The sequence below is a fragment of the Ovis canadensis genome, chromosome 13, assembly GCF_042477335.2.
Source record: "Ovis canadensis isolate MfBH-ARS-UI-01 breed Bighorn chromosome 13, ARS-UI_OviCan_v2, whole genome shotgun sequence".
NCBI lineage: Eukaryota > Metazoa > Chordata > Mammalia > Artiodactyla > Bovidae > Ovis > Ovis canadensis.
In genome coordinates, this window is record NC_091257.1 from 43,340,466 (window position 1) to 43,362,517 (window position 22,052).

At 41.9% G+C, this 22,052-nt stretch overlaps 1 protein-coding gene and 1 non-coding gene across 6 annotated transcripts in view; one reads left to right on the forward strand and one right to left on the reverse strand.

Annotated features, from left to right (window-relative positions):
- The window catches only part of FRMD4A (FERM domain containing 4A), a 518,054-nt gene that overhangs the window by 312,214 nt on the left and 183,788 nt on the right, over positions 1-22,052 (reverse strand). For 2 of the 5 annotated variants that reach the window (XM_069547508.1, XM_069547513.1), the window contains exon 1: positions 13,275-13,853. The exons of the other annotated variants lie outside the window; for them this stretch is intronic. In XM_069547508.1, coding sequence (XP_069403609.1) covers positions 13,275-13,433 — 159 coding nt within the window. In that variant the 5' untranslated portion in view covers positions 13,434-13,853. Of the gene's footprint in view, positions 1-13,274; positions 13,854-22,052 lie in introns of those variants that run through there. 5 annotated transcript variants of the gene reach the window in all.
- TRNAE-CUC (transfer RNA glutamic acid (anticodon CUC)) lies at positions 2,127-2,199 on the forward strand. The gene has a single exon. It is a non-coding gene; the product is annotated as a tRNA-Glu (tRNA).

Genomic DNA, 22,052 nt, shown 5'->3' on the forward strand with positions numbered 1-22,052 from the left:
CCATGTGCCAATGTAGGAGATGAAGGTTCAATTCCTAGGTAAGGAAGATACCCTGGGGAAGGAAATGGCAACCTATTCTAGTATTCTTGCCTGGAGAATTCTATGGACGGAGGAACCTGCCAGGCTACAGTCCATGGGGTTGCAAAAGAGTTGGACATAACTTAGTGACTAAACAACGACCACAACAAAGTGCTTGGAGCATAACTCAATAAATACCTTCAATTTATTTTAGTTTTATAGTCACCACCAGTCTCGACAAGTAGTTTCCTTGGGTGCTTGCAATATAGCCTTGGCAGAAAAGAAGGAATTACTCTCGCAAAGAGTCAGACACGACTGAGCGACTGAACTGAACTGAACTGAACTGAAGTTAATGAGATTCCTCAGCACTCCAAGTATTTTATTTTACAAAGTGGCTTAAATAAGGGAAATTTATTAGACAACAAGGGCTGGAATTTTCACTATCTTTTTTCAGCAACCTCCTCTCTCAATGATAATCAGATAATGTCTATCCACCTTCTTCAAAAGCTGGTTTTTTTTTTTTTTTTTAAGATTTTATCTCAATACCCTGCAGTGACATTTAAGAGCAAGGCCAGGTTGTGACAATAGCTGAGCCAATTTTTTTTTTTCCAAGGGTTTAGCTAAGGTTTTGTGGGCACAGGAGGAAACTAAATGTAACCTCAGGGGTTCAAGGAGGTCATACCTACCTCATCAGGATCCTCTAGACCTGCCTCTGAGCACACCATGAGAGCTGGCACTTGCTGGCCCTCTGCTGCTATGCCTGGATCAGAGCCCTCACATGAAATGTCAGGTGTAATTTTCACCCCAGGCCTGGAGAGCAACAAGGATAGCCTCTTGCTTGGAAAATGCTGGGGGTGGGAGGTGCCCTGCCCTCTGGACTTGGCCAAGAGAGAAAGCAAACTGCAGGTAATTTGGCCCAAACCAGTAAATGCTGCTCAAAAAAGCCACAGTGGCTGCCCTGAAACAGGGAAATAGCAAAGCAAATGCTTGCCTAGAAAGCACAAACAAAGCTGCCTCGTATTGGAGAGGCAGCCCCCGTGCTTGGATCCAGGCTTGGCGGGGAAGATAGATCAGAGGGCCCTTCAGATTTCTGGGAAACACCAACCTTGGGACTCTCATTCAGTGCTGGGTCCCCAGAGGCCACCACTACCTAGGATACCAAAATTGCCTACTTAGAATCTTGGGTCACAGATTACTTCCTGACATAATTGTCTGTAAAAAGACTTCCTTAAATTATCCCTGGAAACTGAAAGGAGGCTCATGAAGAACAATCTTGTACAAATTTTGGAAATTGAGTATTTTTTTTCCTTCATTTAGAATTTAAAGAATATTGTTTTATATCCCCATTCATTTCTCAGAGTAGATGATACAAAAGGCTCAGGCACCTTTAAATTTGCTCTTATTTTATAGCAAATGAATAAATTAGTAATAATAGCTTAACCTCTATTGAGCTGGTGTTATTTATCATACTCGCTCTAAGTATTTTATATGTAATGCCTCATTCAATCCTAAAGATAACCCAGGTCTCCTGCATTGTAGGCAATTCTTTACCATCTGAGTCACAAAGGAAGTCTCCTAAAGATAACAGTAGGTGGTAAATAGAGTTATTTGTTTCCTGGATGAGCAGATGTGCTCTGGGGTTTGGGATTTCATACCTAATTCACTGACTCAGGGCACAAGCCCTAAGCCCGCTGCAATAGGTGGGCCAGGTACCCACCTACCTGTTCTTCCCAGCTTTCCTAGCAGGTGGGGGTGGTCATGTGACCACCTTCTGGCCAATGTTATGTGAGTATAAGGGAAGAGTTCTACCTCGAGGTCTGGACCATGAAAAACTCTAAGGGCGCTTCCCTGCCCTGTTCTTCTTTATTAAATAAATAGGCCACTGAGACCCTAGAGGAGGGACAAGTCATGAGATGACCCTGAATGATTCTGGGGAGGGCTGTATGCAAGCCAGAACAAGTTAGACTTACTATGAGTGAAAACTACCTTTCTGTTGTGTTAAGTCATTGAGATTTCCAAGGTATCTACTGCAGAAGCCCAGTTACTTTAATTCATGTACCTGGTGAGGAAAATGAATTGACTGTCTACAGTTAAATTGCTATTGGGACTTCCTGGTGGTCCAGTAGTTAAGACTCTGCACTCTCAATGCAGGAGGCCCAGGTTCGATCCCTGGTCAGGGAACTAGATCTCACATGCCGCAACTAAAAGATCCTGTGTGCCACAACTGAGACCTGGTGCAGCCAAATAAATAAATATAAAAAGCCCATTAGTGTTAGTGGACCCTTAGGGCAGAAGTGCCTAGTTCTACACTGTATGTTTTCTCTCAAAATGCAGGGTGTGCGAACACAATGGGGAATTCTCTTCCAACTTAGAAAGATGATAAAGAGATCCCACGCTCTGCTTCCATCTTCCATCTTCCAAAGAGAGCTAGCATGACGAAAATAATCAGATTGCACAATCATCATTTATTAGGAACCCATCTGGTGTGGGGATGAGCTCATAGCCTTGAGAATAAAGAAAATTTCCAGCTAAGACTGTACGGTGAGGCTTCTAACAAAGGCCAGCTGGTTTTCAGAAGGTCCAGTGCCAGGTTAGAACAAGGCTCAGTGAAGAGCAGCCAGTGGTTAAGCAGTATGGACATCATTACTGTAAATGATATAAATCACATTACACTTATTACATAAGGACGCATGATTGTTAGCGTAACAAATTCAGTCTAGTTGCGCTCCTTTTTGCTGCAGCAACTTTAAGCTGGCACATTGTGTTGTTTCTGCTCATTGCCTTTACCTAGTTCATACCCACTTGTCTTTATTAACAAGACCTCTGCTCATCTATTGTCTTCTCAGGAAGCCTTCCTTGATGTCACAGAACAAGTAGGTTTCCCAGTGAAACTCTCTCAGGCCCTTAGATAACTTGTCCTCAAAGCACTGACATTCAATTTTAATTTCCTGTGAGTTTGCATAATTATTAGTTCTGTTGAGTGAGTGATTGTCAGAACTCCACCACTGTAATATAATCTATAAACAAATATGGTGCCATGTTCAGTTTTGTTCACTCTCCCATCTCTAGAACTCAGCACAATATCTGCACAGAGCAGGTGTTCTTTAATTATTTGTTAGATGAATGAGCAAACACCTGAATAAATGAATGAATGAATCTTCATTTAGTGAAGAAACTGAGGTAGAAATATGTCATACCCAGATTTATTGGTAAAGATAGGAATATATTTTAGAATATTGGATTTCTGCAGCTACTACTGCCCATCACCTTTCAAACGACTCTGCAGAAAGAGATGCCTTCAAATCAGGTGACACTTGAATAGGTGACCATCACTCCAGAACAAATGTTGATAACACAAATGCTGAGATCGTATGCCACAGGAGGCTAGTCACTAACTTCTCTGAGCCTCAATGCAGTATCCTCATTTATAACGCACCCCTCCACCGCACTGGCACTGAGAATCAAAAATAAGAGAATTCATTTGACAATACTCTATTGACTCTATGCATGTATGTTTTGCTTAAAGTTAAGAAGTTTGAAAATTGCCTCTCAATGGGATTTTTGAAAAGACTCTGCTTTGTGAAGAAGACGGCATTTCGAGGATATTAGACAAAGACTCACCATTTAGTTAAATAATCATTATTTCCAGGCAATGGCAGAGAAATTAGATCTCCCACAGTTTCCATCAGTCTCAGCCCTAAGACCTTTAAACAATCATACAATTTAACTAAAAAATTGGCTATTCTCCTTCTGTTGGGATGACTATTTCCAAAGCCCAACCTGAGTAGAAATTTAGAAGCCCTCATTATTCAAAGGTAATGTGATATTTGTCAAAAGAGAAACTTCTGAGTTGATTTCCACAATGCTTTCAAAGCAGATTAGCATCTGTTGGGAGGGACTGGCCCAAAGTGAGCATTGCTTGATGCAGTAACTGACAGCTAATTTTAAACCTTGAAGTAGTATTTTCTCACTGGAACCAAGGAAAGTGCTTTTAAGAAGGATGAAAATCTACTGCATGTCAGACTCAAAAATATTTTCTGAACAAAGTAAAAACTGAGATCCTACTTTGCAAATACATTGCTAGAAAATTCAAGAATGAGCTTTGCAGATTCATGAGGTTCTATTGCAAAGACGTGACTCCTATCAATGTAAGAAAATGCAGTCGCAAAGGTGTGTGTGTAACATTCAAGCACATCAGCAGAAATGCATTCATATAACCCTTTACCAACGGGCATTAATAGCTATAATGAGTGGCAGAAAAGGTTGATGTAAACAAATGCACAGACTTGACAAAAGGTAGAAAGAAATAGAACAAATTTGGTAATTGCTTTGCTTGGTGCAAACCTATTTTTTCCCCTTTAACTATAACATATGTTGTAGATCATTGGAGGAAAGGCTCAGCTCCACAGCATATGTAGGCACTAAATAATACAAAAAGCACAACCCCTGGAAAACATACATTGCCGGAACAAAATGATGAAAGAGTAACAGCAAAAATAGCAAATTGAGCATCAAAGCCTAGCTTTGCACATGTGGGAACGTTTCCTGGAATCATGGCATCATCCATTGGTCCCAGACTGGTTGTATTAGTTGCTTTAGAAGATACAAATAAATCATTGCAAACCCAATCCCCTTTTAGAGGAATTATTCACCATTAGAAGAATTTACCACTGACATCATTATAACTCATCATACAGACAGTTGATAAAAATGCAGTTTCAATATCATTCCTATTTCTAGAACCTCTCAGTTTCAGAAGCACAATTCCTATTAAAAGAAAAATACACAAACCATTTTCTGTGACTGTAAACTCCATCCCAGGGTGATAAAGCAGTCTCCTCTGTCATTGACTTTTTTGTTTTTGTTTGTTTTTCTGGCAGTGTTTGTGGGAAATTCAGTACATACAGGTCAATGTAGGGCTGATTCTGTGGGCCATAGAGAGGCAGTGTCAGAGCACTGGGTTAGAACCTCTCAGTATAAATAAAAAAGGACTCTCCCCAAATTCCCAACACCTGGGTGTCACTCTGGTTCCTGGTCCATATTCTCTTCTAGAAGAAAGTGATGGGTGAGCCATGGATGATTTTAAATATACATTAAGAAACCATACTCCTTAGAGGAAGGTGGGAACATACACTGGAACATTTTTCCACTCCTAGTTTCTCCCCTACAGCTTATATCCTAAAGTCAGGAAGAGCAGGTAAATTTCCTCTTTGGACTTCGTTCAGCAGCCTCAAAAAATAAAAAACAGAAACAAAGCTAACAACTCTCATGAAGGGTGCCGTTTCCGCAAATAGACCAAAAATAAAGAAACAGAAAAAATGAATGACATCCAACAAAAAAAATAAACTAAAACAGATGTCCATATGCCATGCATATGTGCTCTTCATCTTTGGAGCCAGAAGCAATTTATGGCACAGCAATAATTTAGGTTACTGGTCTTATTTATCTTATTTCTCCTGTAGTTCATATTCATGATAAGCGGTTGGGCAGGAGGAAAAAAGGTGGCTTCATCATGATGTTAATGAAGCTTAAACTTCAGGGCCTGTCACTTCTTGGGATCTCTCCTAGGGCTCTAGGATGATTGCTGGTAATATGTGTACACAGTCACAGTTGCATAATGGAGCTATTGTAATTGCAATCAGTTATGTCTACTGTCTATTTCTGCACTGACCTTCCCTCTGCTAAACTTCCCTTCTTGATCACGTAGCATTGGAATGGCCATGGACACTTTCTGGAGCTCAGCTCAGGGGCAGTTGAGTTGCGATACATGTAGTTTGGGTTAAAAGAATACATGTTTGAAGTTCACGGTCATTTCCATTTATCTATGAAAATATGGGACTACCTGGTGGCTAAGATGGAAAGGAATCTGCCTGGGTTCAATCCCTGGGTTGGGAAGATCCTCTGGAGGTGGGCAAAGCAACCCACTCCAGTATTCTTGCCTGGAAGAATCCCCATGGACAGAGGAGCCTGGAAGGCTACAATTCATGAGGTCGCAAAAAATCAGACACAGCTGAACGACTAAGCACACATGAAAAGGTGGAAATGGATGATGTCATTGAAGGATCGGCTTTCAGTCATATTCTTCACCCCTAAGCGTTGACTTAACCTGTACTGTCCATACAGGTGCAGGGCCTGGGGTCTTATCCAGATATTACTACATCTTACAGCACCTGGTTATGGAACTATGTGGCCTCCACATAGGAGAAATCAGGCTTAAAATGCAGGGAGCCAGATTTCAGCAACATGATTATCATGATCAAGATTATCATACTAAGTGAAGGAAGCCAGACAGGGAAAGACAAATGTCCTATGATACTGCTTACATGTGGAATCTTAAAAAATGATACAAATGCACTTATTTACAAAACAGAAATAGACTCACAGGCACAGAAAATAAACATCTGCTTACTATCTGACAGTGGAATGAGCTTCTTTCAGCTCAGAGGCTCTTCAGCTGGAGTGCACAATAAATACCTAGAAACCTTAAAAAACATACATACATAGGCTCTAGATCAATTAAACAAGAATCTCTGGGAGTCAGACCTGGGCATGGGTGGCTTTAAAAGCTCCCTGACAGAATCAAAAGTCCAACCAGGGAATAACAGCCATCACTTCAGGCAATGGAGAAACTGTCAACCATGAAAGCATTGCTGTGAAATAATAGAAAAAAAAGTTATATATATATATATATAGGTCTCTGTCTTCCATTTCTGGCACAGAGCTCCTTAAACTCCTGTAATTTTTCCTTAAAGAGAAGAGCACTGGGAGCATTTTCTGTTCTTATATTTGGACTTCAACCCTGGTTCCTGACACAGAGCTCTTAAACCCCTTAGAATTCCTGAGTGATAGGAATGTCTTTTGTTTTCATGAGGTGACTCTGTTGGGCTCTTGGATGGCTTCAGAATGGGGACTTGTCACCAGAAAGATCAAGCCATGATTGGAAGCTTGAAACTTTCATCTCCATCCTCATCCTCCGGGAATGAGAGAGGGGCTTAAGACTGAGTTAATGATTGAGCATGCCTACATGATGAAGCATCCATAAAATTTCAAACATATGGGGTTCAAAAAGCTTCTGGGTTGGTAAACATATCTATGTGCTGGGATAATATGCATCTCAGTTCCACAGGGCTAGAACTCCTGCACTTGGACCTTCCCAGACCTTGCCCTATGAATCTCTCCATCTGGCTATTCGTCTATGTCCTTTCTCATTTCCTCTGCTGCTGCTGCTGCTGCTAAGTCGCCTCAGTTGTGTCCAGCTCTGTGCAACCCCATGGATGGCAGCCCACAAAGCTCCCCCATCCCTGGGATTCTCCAGGTAAGAACACTGGAGTGGGTTGCCATTTCCTTCTCCAATGCATGAAAGTGAAGTCGCTCAGCCGTGTCCAACTCCTAGCGACCCCGTGGACTGTAGCCTATCAGGCTCCTCCATCCATGGGATTTGCCAGGCAAGAGTACCGGAGTGGGTTGCCATTGCCTTCTCCGCTCATTTCCTCTATCATGTAATAAACTGGTAAATGTGTTTTCCTGGGTTCTGTGAGCTCTTCTAGCAAATGACCTAATCCAAGGAGGGGATCATGGGAACCTCCAATTTGCAGACAAGTCAGCCAGAAGTTGTGGGTAAACTGGGGATGTGTGATTGGTGTCTGAAGAGCAGGGCAGTTCTCAACCTGAGCCCTCAACCTGAACTTGTGCTCCCTCTAGGCAGTTAGTGTCAGAATTGCTTGGTGTGGAAAATCTACCCACACCAAAAGCATTGTGAGTGTGATAGCAGCATGAGAGTAAAGGAAAACAGAGTTTTCCCTAGACAATTGCCTAAACAAAACACATAAAAATGGCCATTCATCACCTTACCACTAGGAAGTAAAGGCATTCTGGATGAATGTTTCCCAAGATAAAAGCCAATAATAACACAGAATATTAACAAATAATCATTGTTCATTGTTTTGCATTGGTGTTCAGTCGCTAAGTCATGTTCAACTCTTTGTGACCCCATGGAGTGCAGTATTCTTGGCTTACCTGTCCTTTACTATTACTAAAGGCACTCTATTCTTGATGAATTTTTCCCCAAGATAAAAAAACAGTAAGGATACAGCATATTTAAAAAACGATAATGAAAAACTAAAAATAGAACTGCCATATAATCCAGCAATTCTACTCCTGGGGATACAGTTGAGGAAAATGAAAACACGAACGTGAAAAGAAACATGCACCCTAACGTTCACAGCAGCACTGTTTGCAATAGCCACGACATGGAAGCAACCTATCATCAAAAAAGAAAACAAATAACAAACGTTGGTGAGGAAGGAGCAAAAGAAACCCTTGTAGATTGTTTGTGAGAGTGTGAATTAGTGCAGCCACTGAGGAAAAGAGTACGGAGGCTTCTCAGAAAACTAAAAATAGAACTACCATATGACCCAGCAATCCTACTCCTGGGTATACATCTGAAAAAAAAACAACACAATAATTTGAAAAGATACACATACCCTAATATTCACAGCAACATGATTTACAATTGCTAAGATATGGAAGCAATATAAGTGTCCATCAACAGATGAGTGGATAAAGATGTGGTATTTATGTGTATACAGACACACACACACACACACACACACACACAATGGAATACTACTCAGTAATACAAAAGAATGAAATTCTGCTCTTTGCAACAATGTGAATGGATCTAGAGGATAGTATGTTTAGTAAAATAAGTCATACAGAGAAAGACAAATACTGTACAATATCACTTTTTATGTGGAATCTAAAAAATAACACAAATACAACAAAGCAGAAATAGAATCACAGATACAGAGAAGAGACTAGTGGTTATCAGTGGGGAGAGGGAAGGGGGCAGGAGCAAGAAAGGAGGAAAGGATTAAGAGGTACAAATTATTCTGTATAAAATAGATCAACAGGGATATATTGTATAGAACAGGGAAATATTGCTATTATTTTGCAATAATTTTAAATGGACTATAATCAATAATCCATAATAATATTGTCATTGTGTTTTACACTTGAAACTAACATAATATTGTAAATCAACTATACTTCAATAAAAAAACAATAATTTCCATTTGTATATACTTCAGCAGTTGCAGCACACTTTCACAAATACGTCTTATTTTACCCTTACACTTTAAAAAAAATTAATTTATTTTAATTGGAGGCTAATTACTTGACAGTATTTTAGTGGTTTTTGTCATACATTGACATGAATCAGCCATGGGTGTACATATGTTTCCCATCCTGAACCCCCCTCCCATCTCCCTCCCTACCCTTACACTTTAGCTAAGCTATATTCTATAGTGGAGAAGGCACAGGCTAGGAGAGAAAAAAAGACTGTTTGATAAGTCTTCCCTGAGCAAAATTAGTTACTCTCCACTCTTCCTTTGAAAACTCTATTTGTTTTTTGACTCTTCCTCAGGAGGCGGTGAGCTTCTGAAGACAGGCAGGTACTTTGCTTTGCATGTCCATTTAAACCAAACCTGCTTGCCAGTGTGAATGGGCCTGGGAATAGGTGAAGGTGCCCAGGAGATGGTAGGTCTCATTTGGGATTCCTTCAGTCCACCCCCATTCCTTCAGTTCCAATCCCCAAAAAAGGCAATGCCAAAGAATGTTCAAACTACTGCACAATTGCATTCATCTCACATGCCAGCAAAGTAATGCTCAAAATTCTCCAAGCCAGGCTTCAACAGTAAGTGAACTGTGAACTTCCAGATATTCAAGCTGGATTTAGAAAAGGCAGAGGAGCCAGAGATCAAATTGCCAACATCCATTGGATCATTGAAAAAGCAAGAGAGTTCCAAAAAAATATCTACTTCTGCTTTATTGACTACACCAAAGCTTTTGACTATGTGGATCATAACAAACTGTGGAAACTTCTGAAAGAGATGGGAATACCAGACCACCTGACCTGCCTCTTGAGAAATCTGTATACAGGTCAAGAAGCAACAGTAAGAACTGGACATGGAACAACAGACTGGTTCCAAATAGGGAAAGGAGTACGTCAAAGCTGTATATTGTACTCTGCTTATTTAACTTGTATGCAGAGTACATCATGAAAAATGCTGGGCTGGATGAAGCACAAGCTGGAATCTAGACCATGGGGAGAAATATCAATAAACTCAGATACACAGATGACACCACCCTAATGGCAGAAAGCGATGAAGAACTAAAGAGCCTCTTGATGAAAGCGAAAGAGGAGAGTGAAAAAGTTGGCTTCAAACTCAATATTCAGAAAACTAAGATCATGGCATCCAGTCCCATCACTTCATGGCATATAGATGGGGAAAAAATGGAATCAGTGAGAAACCTTATTTTGGAGGGCTCCAAAATCACTGCAGATGGTGATTGCAGCCATGAAATTAAAAGACGCTTGCTCCTTGGAATAAAAGCTATGACCAACCTAGACAGCATATTAAAAAGCAGAAACATTACTTTGCTGACAAAAGTCCATCTAGTCAAGTCTATGGTTTTTCCAGTAGTCATGTATAGACGTGAGAGTTGGACTATAAAGAAAGCTGAGCACCAAAGAATTGATGCTTCTGAACTGTGGTATTGGAGAACACTCTTGAGAGTCCCTTGGACTGCAAGAAGATGCAACCAGTCCCTCCTAAAGGAGATCAGTCCTGGGTGTTCATTGGAAGGACTGATGTTGAAGCTGAAACTGCAATACTTTGGCCACCTCATGCGGAGAGCTGACTTATTGGAAAAGACTCTGATGCTGGGAGGGATTGGGGACAGGAGGGGAAGGGGACAACAGAGGATGAGATGGCTGGATGGCATCACCGACTCAATGGACATGAGTTTGAGCAAGCTCTGGGAGTTGGTGAAGGACAGGGAAGCCTGGCGTGCTGTAGTCCATGGGGTCGCAAAGACTCAGACACGACTGAGTGACTGAGCTGAACAGTCCACTCGGGTCCAGTGCAGCTGTCTTTTGCTCTCAGTTATGCTTTCTTTTCCAAGACCCCTCGCCTGGCTCTACAGACAGCTCACTGGTCAAAATGGCCTCTTAGGTCAGTGAACTCATTTAGACCTGCTGCCCTTGCTTTCCCCGCCACAAATGCCTTTCAAAGCCACCTGTGGGAATTACCTGTTGGCTGAAGACAGGCTGTGTGGGTCATAAGCAGCTGACCTCTAGGCTGACCATTTTGGCTTGGCTGGCCAGTCTGGCATGGCCAGAGACAAATCATGGACAAGCATGAGGTGTGATTAGCTTCTGAGTCCCAATTGCCTCCCAAGGGCCAAGTATAAAACTGCTATTCAGTAAGTGTCTGATGAATTGAGTTGAAGTTGTAGCAGGAGGAAGGTGTCTTTCAGGTCTGATGGCCAATAATTCCATGTTCTCTCCAGTACACTTATAACATGAAGGAAAGTCTTTAAAAAGCCCACCAACATGGGGCTAGTGCACCCTGCTCCCTTGATTTAGAATCCTGATTTGCATATAACTTAATGAAACATAAAGCGAAGAAAACAGGAGAGAAAAGGATGTGCAAGAGGGGCTTCCTTGGAGATCCAGTGGTTTGGCATGCTTCCACTGCAGGGGGCATGGTTTTGATTGGTTGGGGAACAAAGATCCCACCTGCCCCACAGTGCAGCCAAGAAATAATAAAAATTACAATAAAAAAGAAAAGGGGAAACAGAGGTAAGAAGCCAGGACTCCCAAATTCATTTGTAATTAGCAACAAATAAGATAGACTCATCTTGTTTAAGGAATTAGCCTCAACACCAAGCTGTTGAGATTTGACTCTAAAACCAAGGTTTTAAAAAAATCCTAAAATGGACAAACCAGCCACATTAGTTACTGTTTGTATCTCCTATCTGGGTGATTTTTTCCCCCAGATGTCTTTCAGAATCACAATTTGTCATGGGAAACATTGTAAAGACTTTTCAGATTCTTGTCAAATTTGGGAAGACTTCTTTCAAGTTTCTTTTATATATGATCTATTACAGACATATCGTTATTTGCTGTTTACAGCAAAACTATAGGCATATGCCTTTCAAACACAAGAATTCTGGGGAAAAAAATCCTCATTTTTAGAAATGACTTGAATGGTCTTCATCCCATCTGCCAACAGGCAGATGAAGTAGGAGGAAGGGGTTCTGAGAGGGCTGTGTCTCTCTGTGAAACCAACCCAGGGTACCTGGGCTCATCTTCCAAGAAGCTGTTCACTCAGTGCAAGTATGGACAGTCCACCGAGAGGGCTGGGGGGAAGGTGGCTACAGGGGCCTCTGTTTAGCCACTATGGTACATTAAGAGATTATATGCAGCCAAATTATGCTTAAGAATACAAATGCCAGCTGTGCCTGCTTGCTTCCAAGCAGTGTGGGAAGCAGAGAGGGGGCCAACACCCCTCAAACTAACTAAGTGAAAGAAACAGCACTACAAGGAAACATTAACTGAAGCCAAGCTAGTGACACCTGCCTCCAAGAAGCAGGCAGGGACAGAGCTGGCCCTTTACTCATTCGCCTTCATCTCCCCCAGCCTTCTCAGTCGGTCTGGATCCTTCTTCTCAGGCTGGGCTGGGCTATCAGGACTGAAGCCCCATGGTCAGCAGGGACCTGGCTTCATGCCACAGTCTGGATGGATGGGTGGGAAAGCAGACCCTCTCCCTTTTTAAGAGCTCTGTGTCTCCAGCCAGTGGGCTTAGAAGGGCTGCCCAGTTGCAGAAAACTTTCCCCATTTCTCACGTTTGTGTGGGAATGTCTGAGAAGGGAAGCTACCAAATGGGAGGGAGATGAAATGGGGAAGAGGGGGACTCAATACTGCTGCTCAGTGCTCATCCCTCCTCAACTCCTGTCCTGCCAGCCAACACCCTGTATCAGGTTTTCGCCACCCCTATACACACACACACACTCTTTGAGAAAATAGCATCTCTTGTGAGGGAGCATGAACTTGTGGGGAGGGCATCCTCATCTTTGTAGCCAGAAAAACTTGGGTGCAAATCCCAGAGCTCTATCATTTATCAGCTGGGTAACACTGAACACCTTATATCCCTTCCTGAGTTTTAATAACCTTATCTCCAAAAGATGCCACAAACACCCATTTTTATCAGGTTGTCCGGAAAACTGAATTAGATCCTGCTTACAGCGCACTTCTCCCATTGCCTGGCACCAGGAAGATGATGCCAGATGAAGGTGGACTCCTCCCCTTCTTACACATGATGCAGAAATGACAAGAGCTGACGTCCCTTTCCCACCATTCCCCAAGAATTTCTCATGCTACAAAGAAACAGAAGAGGAGTTTCTGGTCCCACCTGGTAGACAGCCCTGGAGATGCACCATGGTTTCAGCATCAGTTGCAGGACCCGCACGTTTCCGCCTTGGCACGTCCTCAGAGCCCGGCAAGTCAGGCCCCACACCAGCCGGTCCCAGGCACTCAGCAGGTCCTCAGAGCCCAGCGGCCCTGCAGCCATGCCAGCCAAGGCCCCGCCTCTGCCCTTCTGGTCCCAGGCCCCATATGCAGGGCTGTGTTCTTTTCCTGACGCCAAGTTCAAATGTCACTGAGATGTCATCAGACCAGGAAAAATGCAGGCCAAATAACTCTGCCTCCACTGGGGCCTCTGTCCTACCCCCTACCCTGCCTCCCCAGCACCCTCACTAGGCTTCAGAGACTGTTTCTGCACAAGGACGAGCTAACAGCTCCTAAATGAGAATGTTTTCTCCCTGTCTCCAGAAAGTCTCCCAGGACAAGGTAAAAACGAGCCTCCCCTGCAGACAACAGCACTCGGTGGACCTCAGAGGACACCCAGCTGACTTTCAGGGCAGATCAGAACAGAATTTTAGAAAGAACGTGGACCCAGAGTCGTCACTGTGTGCTCATGGTTCCGGGATTCCATCCAGGGTGAGAAGCAAAAGGGATGGATTTTCAGCCTCCCGCCAACATTCCCAAGGCATTCCGTCCAGACTCTTAACTCTTTAAAACTTTCAGAACCAGAGTTTCTTCATGACAAAGCCAAAAGGCCATTTTTTTTTTTTTCAAATCAACACTGGAAAAACTGCTATATCTGTCGACAATTTGTAAATACCCAGGCATTTACTTTGGAAATCTCCCAAGTTTAGGTTAGGAAGAGAAGGGCAGTAAGAAAGCTTATCTGCTAGATGTAATATCCACATCTGAGATTTTAGAGGAGAGGGGATAAGGGGGATAAAGGTGGCCTATCTGCTTTTCCCCATGATGGATAATTTTCTATAAATGTTCTGTGACTTTATCATGTTTTAAATAAATCCTGTGGTGACCTTAACTCAAGGAAGGGCATCCAGTTAAATAAGATAAAGCTCTTTGAGATGTCAAATTATTTTGAGTTTTGATTTTTTTGTGATTATTATTATTTTGATTATTTTAAACCATGTTTCAGAAGGGCATCTGCATCTAGTTCAATAGCTTACTGACCAAAAGACAAGATTTCAAAGTGAGAAGGGGAGGGAGGATTAGCTCATAACACAACCTGTACAGTTAAGGAAACATCACGTTTAGTCTTAACATCATTTTGAGTGTTTGGTAGTCACTGAGGCATATTTGCTTTCTGCACATCCTTTATGTTGATTGATTATCTTGTCTCTTCAATTGGAACCTTTACGATCATCAGAAAAGTAGTAGAACATAACCCATGGAACTCATAACTCACTACCTCCTGGAGTGTCCTGATGCAAGACATAACTGAGTTTGAATTCGGCCCTGCCATTTACTGTGTGACCTCAGACACATTGACTTCTCTGGTTTATTGTGTTGGCCAAAAAATTCGCTCAGTTTTCTCATAACATGTTATGGAAAATATCTGAACAAACTTTTTGGCCAACCCTAGTAGTTCTTTATCTGTCAGGTGGAAAGCATACCAACCTCACAGGGCTGTTGTGAGGATTAAGTCAGGGGATATACTTAAAGTGGATAACACAGGGTGTGGCATGTATCTGATTTTAATTTGGGGGGAGTGTTTCCCATAATCAAGTAATTCTAGGATACTATCCACCACTGATAATATAAAACTCTTGAGATCATTTCCAGATCTGTGTTTCTTTGAATCACCTTTTCGGAATCCCTTTTGCTATGGATCCATGCACTCATTCATTTAATGAATATGTGAAGATCACTTTCACCGACAATCTTCTTGGATGATTTTTATCATTTTCCCGTGGGTCATGGCTCCAGGGAAAAACTGCATGATTTTATTCCTGTATATTATTCCTTTATTTTCACACACCCCAAAATAAAAGGTGGTGGTGGTGCGGTTACGAAGGAATCCTGTCTTTCTACAAAGACATCAGCAGAGATAGTTTCACTTTCAAGTGAAAGAAAGAAAGAAAGAAGGTACAAAGGAAGGAAGAAAGAATAAAAAGAGAGAAAGAAGCTAAATTAATTTTTAAAAAGTAGTATATGGAAAGTGACTGCTCCATTACCATTAGCTAACTGCTTTGGTATTTTCAAAAAGAAACAAAGGCAAGCGATATCATAGTTAGCTGTTGTCTATGTCCCCAAGCTCATACATCTCCATGGGGATTTTGGCCGTGAACCAGGCTCTTAGAGCATGTAATTATGGAAAGGATAGGGACCAGTTTAAAGGTTCTGTTTTATACTATTGTTAAATAATGTGATTAAAACATTTCTTTATAGTTAAATATATATTTAGCTTATAGTCTGGGAATCTTTGAAGTCTAAAGGTACCCTAATAAGGTTTTTAAAAATATGCCTGAATATAAACATATTAATCCCTGAGAACAGCAGGGCCTAATCACACTGCCCTGAAGTCTTTGGTGCACACAGGGACAGGGCTGTCCTCTGCAGGGGCTGGCTCAAGAGCCTGCAGCTCGAGTCTGGTCGTGCCAGCGAATGACTTTGAACCTGGGGAGGCACAGGTGGCAGAGACAGGTCATACCCTAGTGCCGGTGGAGGATGCTACCTGGTTTCACTGGTCCCGTCTTTTCAAGCATATCCGATTCTGTCCTAGACTTTCAGTCATTAATTCAGACTTTCACAGGGCAGCTTCCCTGATGGCATCTGAGAATGTGCATGCAAACACCACTAGCATCAAAGATTATGCCGTGTGTCTTTAAAGGGATTTATGATGCTCAGAGCAGTTAGATATAAATGTGTGTGTCTCTGTGTGTTTGTCTCTGTGTGTTTGTGTGTCTTTGTACCCTCATATTACAGAGGAGAAATCAGAAAGACCTGTCCAGGCCACATGGATATTGTGCAGATGTTGGGACATGACCCCAGGGCTCACCAAGCCAACAAATGACCTGGATTTGTCTTGCTACTCCCAAATCCCTTTAATCACTTTCTTTATTCTTTTTTTGAAAATGATAGAAAACTAGTTTACTAGGTGGTTTATCCCTTAGACATTTGATCACCAAGCCTCAGGAATAATGAAGTGGTGAACCGCTGGGTGTCGAAATGGAGAGCAGCACCATGAGATGCTGGGAAGACATAGTCAAGATCCACCCTGCATCACCCCTCCTTTCATGAACTTTTTTGCTAATGTTTGGGGTAAAGAGTCCAAGTCTTGAGTTAGTTGGCAGAACTGGATCAGTTGCTGTGTGTTTGCCTGCTGTCTGCCCTGGGGGAACATCACTGATAAAACTGGTGTCTTAGTCCTATGGTTCCACCTTTACGAAGGGAACTGACTCCAGGGGGAGGCAAGCCTGGTGAAGCCGGGAGTTCCTGCATAGAGCAAAGGCAGGAAGAGGTGGGCAGGACCTCCCAGGGAGTGTGGGGCCAAGAGCAGGGCTCTGCCTGGATCCCCTCCCCCATCTGCTCCACCCTTGCTCATTTTCTCCATCTCCATGCCTTTGGGTATTCCATCTCTGCTCCTAGACTCTCCTCACTATTTTTGTTAAGACAGAGGGATTTTTCTTTTTTAAAGCAATAATTGTCTTTGCCTGACTCAAGGGATGTTTTCAGACATAATTACTACTTTGAAAAGAATTTGGAAAAACTCAAGTTGGAAGTAATGCCTAGCATCATTATGAACAAAATTTGCAAATATATAGAGACACAGGAAATGGCACACAAGAGGAGAAGTTTATTTATAGCAACCAAAGAAATATGTTCAGAAATGCAATCTAATTAACCCATCTTAATTATCCACTGATTATTTAGTGACATCTATTTTAGAAAATGTCAGCCAGAAGATTGACTGGCTATACTCTATGTTAGGTTAAATTCAGCTACCAGAAGGCACAAATAGCCGTTTTTAAAAGATTCGCTTAGATGAGTTATGTTGTGCTTTGCTGGTAGAACTGGAGGGGAAAGGTTAGTTTCTCCAGCATCAAGGCCCAGTCTGGTTGAGATCCAATGCCACGACATTTCAGCCAGAATTAACACCTTATTGAAGCCACATCTGCTTTCTTGGAGGAACTAAAGAGGATCAACAGGCAACTTATTCCTAAGTGAGCCTGAGAAGATGAGAGCAAACAAAGGGATCCACAAGAGTGAGGCAAAAAGCAGGGATGTGTTCAGAAACACCCATCAACCACATCTTCAGGTTTTGTAGAGAGCAGATTTCTATGGGGTTTTGTGTACAGAAGTGTCACAGACCTTATCAGCCCTTAGCACTAATTCTTATTTTTATTCTATATTCCCCACACTCCCTCCCACCCCGGGTTCCAACACAGGATCAAACAGGCTGAAATCTATTGCACATTTAGTTCTTTCCACCAATAGAATGCTTTTGTTTTTAAATCTTCATGTGTAACCAAAATGCAAGTCTGGGTAGAACTGGAAGCTTCATTCTTTACATGAAACTGGCCCGTCATTCTTTGTCTTTCGAACTCTGTGGGAGAGGGCGAGGGTGGGATGATTTGAGAGAATGGCACTGAAACATGTATAATATCATATGTGAAATGAATCACCAGTCCAGGTTCGATGTATGATACAGGATGCTCTGGGCTGGTGCACTGGGATGACCCAGAGGGATGGTATGGGGAGGGAGGTGGGAGGGGGGTTCAGGATGGGGAAACACGTGTGCACCCATGGCGGATTCATGTTGATGTATGGCAAAACCAATACAATATTGTAAAGTAATTAGCCTCCAATTAAAATAAAGAAATTTATATTAAAAAATAAATTAATTAAGTTAAATAAATAAATAAATATCTCAGAGAAATTGCTGATTCAGTTCAATAAAGTGAATATCATAATAGAGAGAGTCACACAAAATTTTTGGTTTCCCAGTGCATATAAGAGCTATGTTTGCACTACGCTATAGTCTATTAAGTGTGTAATAGCATTATGTTTAGAAAATAATATATATACTGTAATAGAAAGAATATTTTATTGCTAAAAATGCTGCTGCTGCTAAGTCACTTCAGTCGTGTCTGACTCTGTGCGAACCCATAGACGGCAGCCTACCAGGCTCCCCCATCCCTGGGATTCTCCAGGCAAGAACATTGGAGTGGGTTGCCATTTCTTTCTCCAATGCATGAAAATGAAAAGTGAAAGTGAAGTAGCTCAGTTGTGTCCGACTCTTCGTGACCCCATGGACTGCAGCCTACCAGGCTCCTCTGTCCGTGGGATTTTCCAGGCAAGAGTACTGGAGTGGGTTGCCATTGCCTTCTCTGCTAAAAATGCTAACCATCATTTAAGCCTCCAGTAAGAGATATAATCTTTCTGCTAGAGTAACATCTAAGATCACAGATCACCATAACAAATATAGCAAAAATGAAAAAGTTTGAATTATTGCAAGAATTACTGAAATGTGACCAGAGACACAAAATAAGCAAATGTTTGAAAAGTGGTGGTGATAGACTTGCCTGACACTGGGTTGCCACAGAACTCCAATTTGTAATAACCAAAATATCCACAAAGCACAATAAGTGCAACAAAATGTCTTATGACCACAGCTCTTTCTTAACTAGCAATTTTAAAAAGAAATTTAAAATTTTTAATAGGGATTGTTCATTCTAATGGAAATTATGACTGAATTTCATCAAATGATTGATGTGTCCTTTTGAATTTGAGTAAATGTTACATTTAACTGTATTATATGTATCACTATTTTGAGACAAAATTATGTATGGTATGGCCCAATAAGCATATGCTTGTTAAGTACACATTGATATAATAATCTTTTTCACCTTTAAAAGAAAAGAACCCTTGATTGAGATATATTTTACATACCATTACACTTCACTCATCTACAATATACCGTTCAATGGATTTTAGTATATACACTGGGTTCTATAACCATCACCACAATCTAATTTGAGAACATTTTCATCACCCCAAAATGAAACCACATACCCATCAGCTGGTACCACCACTTCCCATTTTTCTCCCTCCTTCCCCCAGCCACCTGCAACCACTAATCTACTCTCGGTCTCTATAGCTTTGCCTGTTCTGGACATTTTATGTAAGTATGATCTCTGTGCCTGCCTTCTTTGACTGAGCATGTTTTCAAGGTTCATTCCTGTTGTAGCTGCTATCAGCACTTCACTTCTTTCTCTTACTGGATAAAATTCCATTGTATAGAGATAACACATTTTGTTAATCCATTAATCCACTGGTGGGCAGTTGGATTGTTTATACTTTAGGGCTATTATAAATAATGTTGTTATGGACATTCACGTACAGGTTTTTGTGTGGATGTACATTTTGCAAAAAAGCAAAATGGCTGTCTGAAGAGGCCTTATAAATAGCTGTGAAAAGAAGGGAAGCGAAAAGCAAAGGAAAAAAAGCAAAGATATATCCATTTGAATGCAGAGTTGCGAAGAATAGCAAGGAGACGTAAGAAAGACTTCCTCAGCGATCAATGCAAAGAAATAGAGGAAAACAACAGAATGGGAAAGACTAGAGATCTCTTTAAGAAAATTAGAGATACCAAGGGAACATTTCATGCAAAGATGGGACAATAAAGGACAGAATAAAGGACAATAAAGGACAGAAATGGTAGGGACCTAACAGAAGGAGAAGATATTAAGAAGAGGTGGCAAGAATACACAGAACTGTACAAAAAAGATCTTCATGACCAAGATAATCACGATGGTGTGATCATTCACCGAGAGCCAGACATCCTGGAATGTGAAGTCAAGTGGGCCTTAGGAAGCATCACTATGAACAAAGCTAGTGGAGGTGATGGAATTCCAGTTAAGCTATTTCAAATCCTGAAAGAAGATGCTGCGAAAGTGCTGCACACAATATGCCAGCAAATTTGGAAAACTCAGCAGTGGCCACAGGACTGGAAAAGGTCAGTTTTCATTCCAATCCCAAAGAAAGGCAATGCCAAAGAATGCTCAAACTACCGCACAACTGCACTTATCTCACATGCTAGTAAAATGATGCTCAAAATTCTCCAAGCCAGGCTTCAACAATACGTGAACCGTGAACTTCCAGATGTTCAAGCTGGTTTTAGAAAAGGCAGAGGAACCAGAGATCAAATTGCCAACATTCACTGTATCATTGAAAAAGCAAGAGAGTTCCAGAAAAACATCTATTTCTGTTTTGTTGACTATGCCAAAGCCTTGTGTGGATCACAATCAACTGTGGAAAACTCTGAAAGAGATGGGAATACCAGACCACCTGATCTGCCTCTTGAGAAATCTGTATGTAGGTCAGGAAGCAACACTTAGAACAGGACATGGAACAACAGACTGGTTCCAACTAGCAAGAGGAGTACATCAAGGCTGTATATTGTCACTGTACTTATTTAACTTATATGCAGAGAAAATCATGAGAAATGCTGGGCTGGAGAAAGCACAAGCTGGAATCAAGACTGCCAGGAGAAATATCAATAACCGCTGATATGCAGATGACACCACCCTTATGGCAGAAAGTGAAGAACTAAAGAGCTTCTTGATGAAAGTGAAAGAGGAGAGTGAAAAAGTTGGCTTAAAGCTCAACATTCAGAGAATTAAGATCATGGCATCTGGTCCCTTCACTTCCTGGCAAATAGATGGGGAAATAGTGGAAACAGTGACTGACTTTATTTTTATGGGCTCCAAAATCACTGCAGATGGTGACTGCAGCCATGAAATTATAAGATGCTTATTCCTTGGAAGGGAAGTTATGACCAATCTAGATAGCATATTAAAAAGCAGAGACATTACTTTGTCAACAAAAGTCTGTCTAGTCAAGGCTATGGTTTTTCCAGTGGTCATGTATGGATGTGAGAGTTGGACTATAAAGAAAGCTGAGCACCAAAGAGTTGATGCTTTTGAACTGTGGTGTAGGAGAAGACTCTTGAGAGTCCCTTGGACTGCAAGGAGATCCAACCAGTCCATCCTAAAGGAGCTCAGTCCTGGGTGTTCATTGGAAGGACTGATGTTGAAGTTGAAACTCCAATACTTTGGCTACCTGATGCGAAGAGCTGACTCATTGGAAAAGACTCTGATGCTGGGAAAGATTGAGGGCAGGAGGTGAAGCAGACGACAGAGGATGAGATGGTTGGATGGCATCACCGACTCAATGGACATGGGTTTGGGTGGACTCCAGGGGTTGATGATGGACAGGGAGGCCTGGCGTGCTGTGGTTCATGGGGTCACACAGAGTTGGACACGACTGAGTGACTGAACTGAACTGAACTGAACATTTTGCATGTCTCTTAGGCAGTTACCTGGGAGAGCCACTGCCATGTCATCTCTACGTTTAACCTCTTAAGAAATTGACAAGCTGTGTTCCATAGTTGCTGTACCATTTTACATACCCATCAGCAGTGTGTGAGGGTTTTCATTTCTCCACATCCTTGCCAACCTTGTGAACATCTGTCCTTTTGATTACAGCTGTTCTGGTAGGTCAAGTATTGTGCTTTCCTGGCCGGGTTCTATGACACAGCCTTTGGATAGGGTGGGGCACAAGGGCCAGCAGGCAGTGCCCACCTTTCATGGCTGGCTTGCCGTCTTTCCTGACTTAGCCTCAAGCATGTGAATGGGCTCTGGGGACACAGAGGCAGAAGTCTTGGAAGAGCCCAGAATTTCCCCTTCCTCTCTTCCTTCTGCTCCTGACACTCTCATGCCTACCATTTGGGACAAACCTCCGAACACTTTGGAAGTTCACATTTGTCACTTTATAATCCCAGTGGCAGTTCTTTGGGAAAAGGATATTT